This window comes from Acipenser ruthenus, chromosome 5, assembly GCF_902713425.1.
Source record: "Acipenser ruthenus chromosome 5, fAciRut3.2 maternal haplotype, whole genome shotgun sequence".
NCBI classification, from domain to species: domain Eukaryota; kingdom Metazoa; phylum Chordata; class Actinopteri; order Acipenseriformes; family Acipenseridae; genus Acipenser; species Acipenser ruthenus.
Window position 1 is genome coordinate 11,800,773 of NC_081193.1, and position 14,557 is coordinate 11,815,329.

At 41.5% G+C, this 14,557-nt stretch overlaps 1 protein-coding gene across 1 annotated transcript in view; it reads right to left on the reverse strand.

Moving 5' to 3' along the window:
* The window catches only part of smc6 (structural maintenance of chromosomes 6), a 64,324-nt gene that overhangs the window by 34,144 nt on the left and 15,623 nt on the right, over positions 1–14,557 (reverse strand). The window contains exons 7-10 of the mRNA XM_034005060.3: positions 14,220–14,281; positions 10,599–10,679; positions 9,629–9,730; positions 149–268 (exon numbers count right to left, since the gene is read on the reverse strand). Of these exons, the coding sequence (XP_033860951.1) occupies positions 149–268; positions 9,629–9,730; positions 10,599–10,679; positions 14,220–14,281 (365 nt within the window). The remainder of the gene's footprint in view (positions 1–148; positions 269–9,628; positions 9,731–10,598; positions 10,680–14,219; positions 14,282–14,557) is intronic.

The following is a 14,557-nucleotide window of genomic DNA, read 5'->3' on the forward strand; positions in this document are numbered from 1 at the left end:
TTACATTGTATCTATGCTTTGTTAATTTCTCATCTGCTCTTAATTGAATTAAGCATATTCATTATATTTTACACTGCTATTTTACAGTGCTTTTACTAGGCGAGCCCCTGGGGACTCTATAGTTTTTTATTCTATAAAACATACGTACCAGAACCCAAGCCATCTGATGTTTCAGGACTTCGACATTCTTTTGCATTTCCTCCAGTGAAGACAAATTTTCATAACGTTCCTTTTTTTGCAAATAAATTTGCTTTAGATCTTTCAGACTCTGAAAAAAATAAATAACACTGCATCACAGCTGCATCCTGAAATGCTAGTTATAAACTCATCAACACATGAGTAATCCTTGTTCTTAGTTCTGCATGACAGAATAAGGCTTCTTGTTTCATATGCTGTATATACATTGGCAACAGCTTTCCTCAGACAGACTCTAGTAATCCAGAGGTCCTCACTTAAAGGGCATACACATTGGAGGAGTTTTCAGGAGTGTTTTTTTTTTTAAGCTCGAGACATTATTCGAGAAAAATGTCTCATGTAAAATACTTTTTGGGGTTTCCATTCGCTCAGTTTATTTTACTGGAGCAAACCGGGCTTTTCACCCAACGTCATGCAAATGAAAGGTGGAGGTTGGTATGTAAATTAGCTATGCATAAAGTACTCATGCTGTTTTTGAAGATTAGTAGTGAAATTTAATGAAAATGTGGTTTCCATGTGAGGAGAACTGGTACACGAGTGAATCTGAGCTGCAGTAATAAAATACCTTGTGCCTGGTTGGTTAATAATGTGTTTTACTGCTCTTGACCAAATTGTTTTTCAAATGTCAGGTGGGTTGGCATGTCGTTAGTACTGAATCCGGTTTCAACTCATTTATCTGCCGACACATTCATAAAAATTAACCGGGAGGTATAAAATGAAACTGACCAACACAGGTACTGCAGATCACCATGGCTGAAAACCGACGGAGACATAGGATTCTAAAGCTCTGTGCCACACATCTTCCACGTATGCTCCCAAGGCTGTCTGGATTGGGAACAGTGGATGTTTTCCCTGTTTCGGGATCTTGAACCTCCAAACATCCTCTACCAGCAAATTCTTATGCCTTGTTATCTAATGCCAATGGCTAGCAAAAGGACGGTTTGGACACATACTCGTCCATCTTGCTGGTGGGAAGAGGTTGTGCTGCATCACTCTTTCAGATCTGCAGTGGATAGAGTCATTTCGCGTCACCAGGGCAACATTCAGCATTATAGTGGAATTGGTAAAGGAAGATATGCAGCCAAAAAGGAATTACGTACTGCCTCCTGTGCCAATGGAAAAAATGGTGGCGATTGCTCTGTATAGGCTGGCATCCTCAGCTACATACACAGTTAGGGTTACTCAGCTGAGTACAGGGTAGTTGGCAATGTGTTTGGGGTGCATAAAACCACAGTTCATCGCTGTATTTACAAGTTTGTCAACTCCCTTGTACAGAGGCACTGCAACACGTACATAGCTATGCCAGATGTAACGGAAGAAAAAACGCATTGCTCTGCAGGACCGTCCTGCTTCTCCCAAACAGCACCTCCTTGCTTATCCCTAGCTTGTGGGACTGTGCGCTCTATTTCTCTTTCTGAGAGGACATCAACCACTTGTTGGTACACATGCTTGTTACGCTGTTTCGGGCGTTCGAGCTGGCTCAACACATTCAAGTCACTAATTATACTTATTAATGCCCAGGTTTCCTCCTTGCTCCAGCAATTTTGAGTGGAGGGCAGACACTCGTTGTCTTTGGACATAGCTGGGATAAAAAGTAAGGGAATTCAGTTACAGACATTTAGTAAGCAGCTCACTTGCTCTTCGTGTTTAACTTTAGCGTAGTTTTTACAGCAAGGGTATTCTCAAACAGCTGCTCTAATACTGTAACAAGGGCATAACGCAGTTCATTGCAAGTGGTTTTATATAGAACTGTAAACCCACAAGAGAGATATACAACATGACAGGCCAGACACAGCAAAAAACAATAATAAAAAAAAGCCGCCCTCATTATCATTAAGGTGAACTACACCACTGCTAACCAAAAAAACACCATTCAGTCACTACTTTCCGCCATCTTGGAATCCACAATAACAACTGATCTGCTCACTTGTAATATTTATAGTGATGTCACTTAAGGATAAACAGGCTCATTAACATTTACATGTGAAATGCGGGTTTCCATGCTAAACTGGCAGTGGATTTTCCTGTGTGTTTCGTCATTTACACGAGTAAATGAAATTTACCCTATCCCTCTCTTTGGCCGTTTTATTCAGCCAGAAAACCTGATTTACACAAGTAATTCTCCCAAACGTGTATGTGCATCGCCATTTCACATGTAAATTGCAAATTGCCCCGCATGGAAACCCCGTAATTGTTGGGGCCCACAGAAAACAACCATAACTCCCTTTAAATCACCTAATAAAAATTATTTAAAATTGCTCCTTGCCTTCAACCCAGTACTAATACTGGGTCTGTGGCTTGTGTTAAGAAATAATCAACAGAAAAGTTAGTCCACACCTCAGTTTACCTGATGCTGTATTGATTGGAGATGATTAAATTGACATTAAATCAATTTGTTAAAATAAAAGCTACTATGTCAAACTAGGGGGGTTGCAAACTAAATAGAAATGTAACCATTACCGAATGGGTGTTTACCTAAAAGACCCGAATCCTGAATACTGTATACAAAAGCTGTTCTTTGAGGTTGTGGCACAGTCGTGACCCTGCCCCCGAGGGATCAAAAGGACTGTGCACACAGATCTCAGTGTCATTTTTCCTTCAAGCCTGCTGCAATCACGGATGCAGTGACCTTGAAGGTTAATGGTTACATTTCTATTTCAGGGAACCGGGGTTATGATAATAACCTTATGTTCCCTTTCAAGTACGAAATGTAACCATTACCGAATGGGTGAGTATACCAAAGCCGTCGCAAGGGCAAGATTGCAGAACGACCAGAATGCTACAAGGAAGGAACCCCAGTAACAAGTAGCTAGGGTGAAAAAATTGAGGGATAAACTCACCTCTATTCTTGTGCTGTAAGGGTCGACTGGGAAGCCACCCTTAACACTAGTTCCTAAACCAGGGTTTTGAGGATCCAAGACATTCAGCCTGTAGGACCTAGTAAAGGTATGGAGTGTATCCCACACCGCCGCATTGCATATGTCCTTGACAGATGCACCCTGGAAGCCCACAAAGTTGCAAGGGCCCTGGTTGAATGGGCCATGAACTTTTCTGGAGGGGGCAAGTTCATAGGCAGTCTTGACCATGTCTGCTATCCACTTGGACAGCCGCTACTTAGACAGGGCTTGACCACGGGACTTTGCCCCATAGCAGACAAAAAAACTGTTCAGACCGCCTCCAACTTTCTGTCCTGTCAACATAATACACTCCTTGTCAGATTGGAAAGGAGGTGGATGGAAGGCCTCCAATTCCACACTGGTTAACATGGAAACCCAAGATAGTCTTTGGCAAGAAGGCAGGATTGGTACGGAGCGTGACATTTGTCCAGACTTTCGCAAGAATGCCTACATCTCACTCACCCTCTTTGCGGAGGTGATAGCAAGCAAAAAAGCTGCTTCTAAAGTTAGCAATTTCAGCTCAGCTGAATGCAGGAGTTCAAATGGAGGCTTCATGAGTGCATTAAGCACCATGTTTAGCCTCCAGCGAGGAACACTGTCCTTCACAGGCGGACAAAGCCGCCAAGCTCCTTTCAAAAATTGCCCCACCAGGAAGTGAGCTGCTGGGGAGTCAATCTTGACATTGCAAGCTGAAAAAGCTACCAGATAAGACCTTACATGTGGAGGGGGATTCCCCCTCATAAAAATGTCCTGCAAAATTGCAGTATAACTGCCATTGGAAAAGCCGTCGAACCCATGAGGCGGACACCACGTCTGAAAGACGCCCCTCTTGTACCTGTACAGGGAATGCGTGGACGGTGCCCTGGCATTCTGTAGGGTGTCAATAACCCTATTAGAAAGTCCCAGACGACTCAAGCAGTCGTTCACGGGCCAGACCCAGACCAAGAGCTGCAGACTCAATGGGTCGGGCTCCCATAAGGTCCCCCATGCCTGGCTAAAAAGGTTGCGGTGCGATGGCATTCTCCACGGCTGGCTGGTCAGGAGCTGCACAAGGGAAAACTAGATTCTCCTGGGCCAGTATGGGGCTACTAAGAGCAACTTGGCCCGGTCCTGCCTGATTTTCTTCAGGCACAGCAGGAGCAACGTGAGCAGTGGGAAGGTATATAACAACTGGTGTGCCAAGGCATCTATTACCAGCGGTACACCGCCTCCTTTTATGGAGAACCAGAGGGGACAGTGGGTTGATTCCTAGACAGCAAATAGGTTTATCTCTGCTCTCCCGAACCTCTCCCAGATGAGGCTCACTACCTCAGTGTGAAGCCTTTATTCTGAGCTGCTGGTAACTCCCCTTGATAAGGCGGTCTGTAGCCCATTTCATCACCCTGGGCAGATGAACTGCCCGAAGTGAGAAGAGGTTCTTGTGTGCCCATAGTAAAAAGCTTGTGAGCCATTCAATTGAGCCTGGCCGACTACAGGCCGCTCTGGTGGTTGCAGACAAGCATATGTCTCCCTTAAACATCCTGCAAAAATTTCTGCAACGCCAGGTAAACTGCCTGCAGCTCTAAATGTGGAGACCCTTCCATGTGGGGTTCCCCACACACCTTGAACGCCTCAGCCATTGCACACAGAGCCCTAGCCCAGGCTGGACGCGTCCATGGTGACGACTGCATAGCGCTACACCTAGGCATAGATGGGCCGGTTGTTTCGACCAGGAGAGTGCCCTTAGATAGAGGTGGGACACTGTCAATAGGCAGTTGCGGTTAAACGCAGACTGGAAGACCCTGCGATTGAATCAGGCCTGCAGGGGGTGCATATGCAGGAGACCCAATGGAGAAATCTGGGAAGCTGCTGCCATCAGACCCAGAAGTTTCTGGAACGTCATAACCGTTAGTGCTCTGTTGAGCTGAAAGAGTTCCAAACAGGTGGCTATTCTCTGCCAACATGGACCCGGAGTCCAAGCACACCCCAAGATAGGAGGTTGTCTGGAAAGGTGTGAGCTGGCTCTTCACATGATTCACCGTTAGGCCCAACTGCTTAAGGCGGCAGATGACAAGTTCCGTGTGGGCCTCTGCCTGAGTTGAAGACTAGGCACAATTAGCCAGTCATCCAGATAGTTGAGTACTCTGATGCCTTTGAGTCTCAATGGGGCCAAAATAGCTTTCATGCACTTCGAGAAGGCACATGGAGATGAAGAGAGGCCAAATGGCAAGACACGGAACTCGTACGTGGTTCCCTGAAAGGCGAACTGCAGGTAATTCCTGTGTGCTGGTTTTATGGGAATGTGGAATGGGCACTAGGGGTCCACCGTGGTGAACCAGTTGCCTGGTCTGATTGACTGCAACCACCGCTGCATGTCAACATTTTGAACCGCCTTAGGCTCAGATACAGGTCGAGTAACGGTCTGAGGCTATGTGACAGAAATACGATGAGTTTTGGTTGTAAATCTCCCTCCCGACCTCTGAGGGCGCTAAGCAGCAAAAGGAGAAGTCTATGGACGGGCTGGCCTGACAGTTCTTTCCCCAGGCCGGAAAGTCGGTCAGTCTGGAAGAAGGCGAGACTCCGTTGCAGGAACGTATTGACCCGGAAAGGAAACGACGTAGCAGCTGCAGATAGTAGAGACAGCTGCACTCGTTTACCAAGAGGTAATGCGTGACAGGATAAAGGGGACAGAGAATCGCAAATCTTTTCCTTCGCTTGGTTCGAGATACAAGGAACTGGAAGGACCGGGAGAAACCCTAAAAACTAAAAAAAGATTTGTGATTGTTTTTGTTTGTTTGTTGCTGTTAGTAATTGTCTTTTGTTTTGTAAATCACTAGACAGCGAACACATATCCGGAGCTGTCGCCTTGGGCCAGCACTGCCTGGAACAACACTATACCACAGTCACTGTATAATTGTTATCACCCACCACGAGCACTACTGCACGCACCCAGGACTGGTGACTGTGTTAGTATATTGTGGGGCGGATATTTCGTGTTTATTATTTGATACTGTAACCCTGTTGTTATTTACTCCATGCACTACACATTGCTGTGTATTGCCGGGGATTATTATTTGGTCACCAGACCTGGATACAATTAAAAACTTTTCCAAACTGGATCATAACTCTCTGTGTTTCATTACTGTACTGCATTACCCCTGCACCTGCACATACCACTTTGCCACAGACCACCATCCCGCTTGGGCACTAGGAAGTACCTGGAGTAGAACCCTTCCTCCAACTTGAGGGGGTCTGTCATGCAAATCACCCATTTATGCAGCAGAGCCGTCACCTCCTGAGACACCGCAGCGGCATCTTGTGGGTCTGTGACTAATGTTGTCGTCACGCCCCGAAAGGGAGGGGGTCCTGCTTGAATCGTAGTGAATAGCAGGTCTGAACGGTAGTAAGCACCCAGATGTCTGTGGTGCGCTGATGCCAACAGTCCAGATGGCTCCCTGAGAAGGGGCCCTGTGCCTGTGGCTGCAAACTCAAAAGGCTCCTCTGCGGGGGAGGGGAAGGAGAGGCAAAGCTCGAGGAGGACGAGGAAGACCCTGCCTGGACTACTTTCACAGATTGGCCTTGCATGTCTCACAGGAATAGAACCCAGGCATGATGCCAGTGGCAAGCAATGCAATGTACAGTATAAGGTTGAACAGCTGTTGCCTCAATCGAGACCCGAGCGGGACCGGTTTGGTGACCTCGACACCTGGTCGACAACGGGTCAGTAATGGTTGGGAACCGGTTCAGTACTGGCTCGGAAACTGGTCAACACCAGGTCAGTTCAGTACCGTTTCGTTGACTTTAGCTTTGGCAAAACCACTCAGTCAGTACCAACACGAGACTGAGGAAGGCCTGCTTGTCAGAAAAAACTAACAGCCTTCGCAATGGTGATGCTGATAGCTGTTCACCAAAGGGACATCAAGATACTGTGGTTGTAATACAACCAACAAAAAAGCCAAAGCAAGTATGTGTGTCCTGAGCAGCGCTGCTAAGCCCAGAAGCTTCTCTTCCTGTACGTGCGTCAAGCACCACACTACAGACAGGCCTGTGCGCAATAACTGTAAAACAGAAATAAAACTGAGAAAAAAATGTTCCCCGTTTAAAAAGAAAAAAAAAAAAACACCTCGTATTGGCAAAAGCAACAAAAAAAAAAGAGAAAAATAATAAGCTCCAGCCGAAGCTATGCAGCCTGGGGGAAGAGCACAAAGTCAGCCGACTTATGATGCTGGATTTCTAAGAAGGAGCGACTCAAGCCGCTGGCTTCAAGTGGGGTAAAAGGCCACAGCGGGAAGTAACCAGCAACAGGCTGTAGTGCATACAAATACATGAAAATAGAAAAACTATTTCAGCGATTCTCTTAATATCACATAAAAAATGTGTAAAAACACAAAATATGCTAAATACATACAGATATAAGCAACAATAGTACTTATCTGAACAAGGCTCTCTCTGTCAGGTCAGTCTTGATAGGAAAAATGAGGATGAGATCTGTGAGCGCAGTCCTTCTGATCCCTCAAGGACGGGGTCACGACTGCGCCACAGGCTCAAAGAGCAGCTTTGGTATACAATATTTGGGATTTGGGTCTTTAGGAGGTAAACACCCATTTGGTTGCATTTCGTACTTCAAAAGGGAACAAAGTGTATACTGTAGTTTACATTGAGACAGCAGTGTACACCTGGGGCTGCATGTGGCCCATGTACCATATTATGAGGATCACTTGAGTAATCCATAAGGTTAAGATCAGGCTGCTATTGTCTTAAAACATTTGAATTTAGGTTGCAGGTTATAGTACCATATAAGATCTTTCCACTTTGAATACAGACATACAGACGTGCTCAAATTTGTTGGTACCCTTACAGCTCATTGAAATAATGCTTCATTCCTCCTGAAAAGTGATGAAATTAAAAGCTATTTTATCATGTATACTTGCATGCCTTTGGTATGTCATAGAATAAAGCAAAGAAGCTGTGAAGAGAGATGAATTATTGCTTATTCTACAAAGATATTCTAAAATGGCCTGGACACATTTGTTGGTACCCCTTAGAAAAGATAATAAATAATTGGATTATAGTGATATTTCAAACTAATTAGTTTCTTTAATTAGTAGCACACATGTCTCCAATCTTGTAATCAGTCATTCAGCCTATTTAAATGGAGAAAAGTAGTCACTGTGCTGTTTGGTATCATTGTGTGCACCACAATGAACATGGACCAGAGAAAGCAAAGGAGAGAGTTGTCTGAGGAGATCAAAAAGAAAATAATAGACAAGCAAGGTAAAGGTAAAGGCTACAAGACCATCTCCAAGCAGCTTGATGTTGCTGTGACAACAGTTGCAAATTTTATTAAGAAGTTTAAGGTCCATGGAACTGTAGCCAACCTCCCTGGGCGCGGCCGCAAGAGGAAAATCGACCCCAGGGTGAACAGAAGGATAGTGCGAATGGTAGAAAAAGAACCAAGGATAACTGCCAAAGAGATACAAGCTGAACTCCAAGGTGAAGGTACGTCAGTTTCTGATCGCACCATCCGTCGCTTTTTGAGCGAAAGTGGGCTCCATGGAAGAAGACCCAGGAGGACTCCACTTTTGAAAGAAAAACATAAAAAAGCCAGACTGGAATTTGCTAAAATGCATATTGACAAGCCACAATCATTCTGGGAGAATGTCCTTTGGACAGATGAGTCAAAACTGGAGCTTTTTGGCAAGTCACATCAGCTCTATGTTCACAGACGAGAAAATGAAGCTTTCAAAGAAAAGAACACCATACCTACAGTGGAACATGGAGGAGGCTCGGTTATGTTATGGGGCTGCTTTGCTGCGCCTGGCACAGGGTGTCTTGAATCTGTGCAGGGCACAATGAAATCTCAAGACTATCAAGGCATTCTGGAGCGAAACGTATTGCCCAGTGTCAGAAAGCTCTGTCTCAGTCGCAGGTCATGGGTCCTCCAACAGGATAATGACCCAAAACACACAGCTAAAAGCACCCAAGAATGGATAAGAACAAAACATTGGACTATTCTGAAGTGGCCTTCTATGAGTCCTGATCTGAATCCTATTGAACATCTATGGAAAGAGCTGAAACTTGCAGTCTGGAGAAGGCACCCATCAAACCTGAGACAGCTGGAGCAGTTTGCTCAGAAAGAGTGGGCCAAACTACCTGTTAACAGGTGCAGAAGTCTCATTGAGAGCTACAGAAAACGTTTGATTGCAGTGATTGCCTCTAAAGGTTGTGCAACAAAATATTAGATTAGCGGTCCCATCATTTTTGTCCATGCCATTTTCATTTGTTTTATTATTTACAATATTATGTTGAATAAAAAATCAAAAGCAAAGTCTGATTTCTATTAAATATGGAATAAACAATGGTGGATGCCAATTACTTTTGTCAGTTTCAAGTTATTTCAGAGAAAATTGTGCATTCTTCGTTTTTTGTGGAGGGGTACCAACAAATTTGAGCACGCCTGTATACTGCAAATCATTATTATCACTATTATTACATGTATCTTTTCACACTTCATATTCAAACTAATGGTATATAATGTTTATGTAAATAGCTGTTACCTCTTCTTGTGTTTCTATTTGGTCACGTGTTATTGCTTTAGTTTGCTTGATGTGAATGTAATCCCCCTTCATCTGTTCCAGTAAAGTTGCCTTCATGAAAAACTAGACAGTACGACAGACAAATCGATCAACATCTATGATACAGTATATACATTTACACTTCATTACAGTATTTAGGGACAGACCAAATCAAAGTTAGCATTTAGTGAACAGGGACATGAAAGCATTCGCGGTAATAAAACAAGAAAAATTCCAAGCAAAATCTCACGGAACCAAAGCAAGCCCTTTTCACCCTTCAAAAAGCCGCTCTTGTTATTATTATTATTATTATTATTATTATTATTATTATTATTATTACTACAAGTAGTAGTAGTTGTTGTATGTAATAGCATTCACTGATATTCAAAAGAAACAGTAGTACAACACAGATTTTTATTTAATTTTTTTCCTGCCTTTTCGCTTGTTACCGCCCCTTCAAAAGGTCACAAATACCGGCTGGGGATTGGTCAACAGCTGTTTTCATGTTGCTTTCGGCAGTCCTTCCTACTCCTGCAAAACTTCTCTCCACCCCTTTCGCGGATTGGAAATGGCTAGTTTTTGTTTCGTGATAAAGAAAATGCGATATGGAAACTAGCGATATTATCGCAAAAACACTCTTTCGCAAGAGCGGTCGGGGATTGATTTGGTCCGGCCTGTAGTCTGTTAATAATTTTGATAATGTTTTCATGTTTCAAACATTGGAACGGCCTCAAGATCACAGCCACACTCCATCACCAAAAATACTAAATTAGAGCTACCAGTGTCAGAAAAAGTAAATCACCAGGGCCTACATCCACAGTATGTACATATAAAAATATAAAAAAGTGTGACATCCATGTGGATGAATGGACAAGGTCAATATATATCCATGATCTGATACAGTGTCACAAATTTTGACAGGTTTTTAAGAATGAGAAAAACAATAACTCACCTTATATTTATCTGCTTCACTTTTAGAATGTAAAAATTGTTTGCTCATCTCTTGGTTTAAAATGGAGACTGGATTATCCACCTATAAAATATAAAAATGTCGACTTTGTTAAACTGATACTGAAACACATAGGGCTATAGTTTCAAAGCATTTACTGCAGTCTTTAATTACAGTAACTCCTATTTTTTGTATGAAGAAAAACACACCAAACAAGTAGACACTATAATACAAAAGTCTCCTAAGCACCCTCAAGTTGTTTGTTTCTCATTTGGTAACATTAATATACATTTTTCTCTGTTAAATAAATAGCGAATTCATTAAATACTGATGTAAACGCTTTGAAAATATGGCCCATATTATGTAACATAAAGGCATTTCTAGAGCTCTGCACGGATATATACAGTCAATCCTTGCTGTTTAATCATGATTTTCACATTAAGTACTGTATTTGATTCTACCACCTATATAGCATCACAAAATACTAGTGTTTGGGAGCACAATGTGTGTTACGAGTGGCAGCTTGGGGGAAGAATAACATATTTATATATATATATATATATATATATATATATATATATATATATATATATATATATATATATATATATATATATATATATTGACTTTTTTACAAGGTGAGGCAAAGTACTGTAATAACGTTGATTAATGAAGTAGATATCAGCCTAATAAGGAATAATACACTCCGGTAGCCCGCAGTTTAGCGAACCCAGCTCATTATTCCAATGCTAAATGGCTAGTGGAAGTGGCTTGTAAACTGCAGTTTAGCAACCCAGTTTATGCAAATTTTAACAATTCTAGCAATCGTGTAATTTTGAATATTATTAGGTAATTTTAGGTGGGGGGGCAGGGAGGTGGGGGGGTTGTCCCCGATAGACACTGTAACTTACTATACATAAGTGCCTTGGTGATTTTTCATGGCTGGCTACGGCCCTGAATACAGAATGCTTTATCTACATGATTGCGCAGATATAGTTTCTTCTCAAAAAGATCAAATAAGGAGCCTTTATTTAAAAATAAACAAACAAATAAATAAATAAATACAGTATTGTGAGCAGTGTTAATGAAATAGATTAAGAAAGAAAAAGCATGCACTCCAAAATGAGTAGGTACACAATTACGTAAGTATGAGAAAAACATTACACTTACAAAACACTGACCTATTTTGTTTTGGGTTAAATAAAAATATATTTGTGCTTCCTCCTTTGAATGAAATATTTCCTTGGCAAAATCCATTTGCTCCTGCTTTGGTAAAGAAATTTCACACAAGGCTCCTTTGCTAGATGCCATGTTTTAAAACAACAGCGGAATACGGCAATAGATGTCGCAAAGAATCACACAGCATGCAGTGCATTTAACATTAATAACTGTGTTCAAACCGAGACGTTTTATTATTACTATTATTATTACCATTATTATTTCGATGTTTCCAGTACTTAAAAAGGATACACAAGTCTACACATCCAAAGGGTCTATATAGTATTTAAATATGTATCATGCACTTAAAACATTAATATATGTGGGGTTTTTTGTGTTTTTTTAATCATTACCCAAACAAGATCCAGGTGTCCGGGTATTTTTCAAGGTAAGTACCTGGTTCCGGATTTTCTACCCTTGCCGACCTCTAATATATACAGTTGTAGTCAAAAGTTTACATACCCCAATGGAAATTAATAAATTTCCAGAAATTTCTCAAACCAAAAAATTTAGGAAAAATCTTGTGGCTACGAAAAAAAGTTACAAGAAATAGATGTCTACAATTTTTTTGCAAAACTCCAAAAATGCTAATTCAAAAGTATTTTACCCTTTGATGCTAGGATAGTATTGTCTACAAGGTGCTAGAAATTTCAATATGATAATGCAGAATCTAATTCTGGAAAAGTCTAGAAAATGCTGGATTGTAGGTGAACATTCTTAGAGAGTATAAACATAAGAGTATTAGGCATAGGATGATTGCTGTCATTACCAATAAGTCAATATGTGAAAAAGTAAAGAGCTATCTGAAGACCTTAGGCAGAAAATTACTTATTGTCATAAAGCTGGAGAAGGATACAAGATTTCCAAGCATTCAATTATCAAGAAGTACAAGACTCGGGCTCCCGAGTGGCGCATCCGGTAAAGGCGCTCCGCGTGGAGTGGGTCGGCCAGGGTGTCCTTGTCTCACCGCGCACCAGCGACCCCAGTAGACTGGCAAGGCACCTGCAGGCTTGCCTGTAAGCTGCCCGAGAGCTGCGTTGTCCTCCGATGCTGTAGCTCTTGGGTGGCTGCATGGTGAGTCCGCAGTGTTAAAAAAAGCGGTTGGCTGACGGCGCACGCTTCAGAGGACAGCATGTGTTCGTCTTTGCCCTCCCGAGTCAGCGCAGGGGTGGTAGCGGTGAGCTGAGCTTCAAATAATAATTGGCCATTCCAAATTGGGAGAAAATAATAAAAACAATTGGCAACAACTAAATTTATAAAAAAAAAAAGTTTGCAAAACGGCATTTCTGGTCAAAGGTTTTGTGGAGTGATAAAACAAAAATCGAACTATTTGGTCATGTTGATAGGTGATGAGGTGTACAAAGAAAAGTAGACCATACCTACTGTCAAGCACGGAGGTGGTAATAAACGTCTATGGGGATGTTTTTCCTCTAATGGCACAGGAGATTTAGTTCCAATAAACGGTAAAATGGGCAGCAGTGTGGAGTAGTGGTTAGGGCTCTGGACTCTTGACCGGAGGGTCATGGGTTCAATCCCCGGTGGGGACACTGCTGCTGTACCCTTGAGCAAGGTACTTTACCTAGATTGCTCCAGTAAAAACCCAACTGTATAAATGGGTAATTGTATGTAAAAATAATGTGATATCTTGTAAGTCGCCCTGGATAAGGGCGTCTGCTAATAAATAAATTATAATTATATAAAATGGATTCCATAGGATACCAAAAGGTATTGGCCAATCATCTGAAACCCTCCACTACAAAACCTGATTTAAAGCGCAATTGGACATTCCAACAAAACAATGATCCAAAGCACACATAAGAATGGGTAAAGAAGAATAAAATCAAGGTTCTGGAATGGCCTAGTCAAAGTCCCGATCTAAATCCGATGGTATGAGTTGAAGAAGGCTGTGCACAAGAGAAGTCCTCGGAATTTGAATGAACTGGAACAATTTTGCGTTGAAGAATGGTCAAAAATCACTAAAGAATCATGCCAAAAGCTCATTGACAAATATCCTAATTGTTTAAAATAGGTTATTATTGCTAAAGGTGCCTAGCTATTAATTTAAATTTTCCTTGTCAGGGTATGTATACCTTTTAATTAGAATTTTTGGAGTTTTGCAAAGAAATTGCTGAAATAAATATTTATAGACATCTATTTCTTGTAACTTCTTTTCTCATCCACAAAAGCAAAACTTTTGCTACAAAAGATTTTTCTTCTAATTATTTGTTTGAGAAATTTCTAGAAATTATAAATTTCCAGTGGGTAATATATATATATATATATATATATATATATATATATATATATATATATCTATATATATATAACACATACAGTACAGTACAGTACATTGACAAGAAGCAGTAAATGATCAGTCTGCACACACAGACACGCCCTCAATGTTACCTGTATATTGAAATGGTCCAGTATTGCAGTGAGCTCCTCTTTTTTAGTTGAAACAACTTGCCCTGCAACGGAAAATATTGGCAGTTTGTACAAGTTAATAATAACAACAACATTTGAATTTGTAGAGTTTTGGCATGCATTTTAAAAAACAACAAAGTTAAAGTTAAAAAAAATATTTGGAACGAATATCAAATTCCACAAACAATACATACTTCTGATTGCAACAGGTCGCCAACATTTCTGGAGCAAAATAGGTTTCATGGGTGTAATTCGGCAACTATTCTGGTCGCAAATATTTATGGCTTTACAGTATGTGACATTGAACTTTATTAGACAAA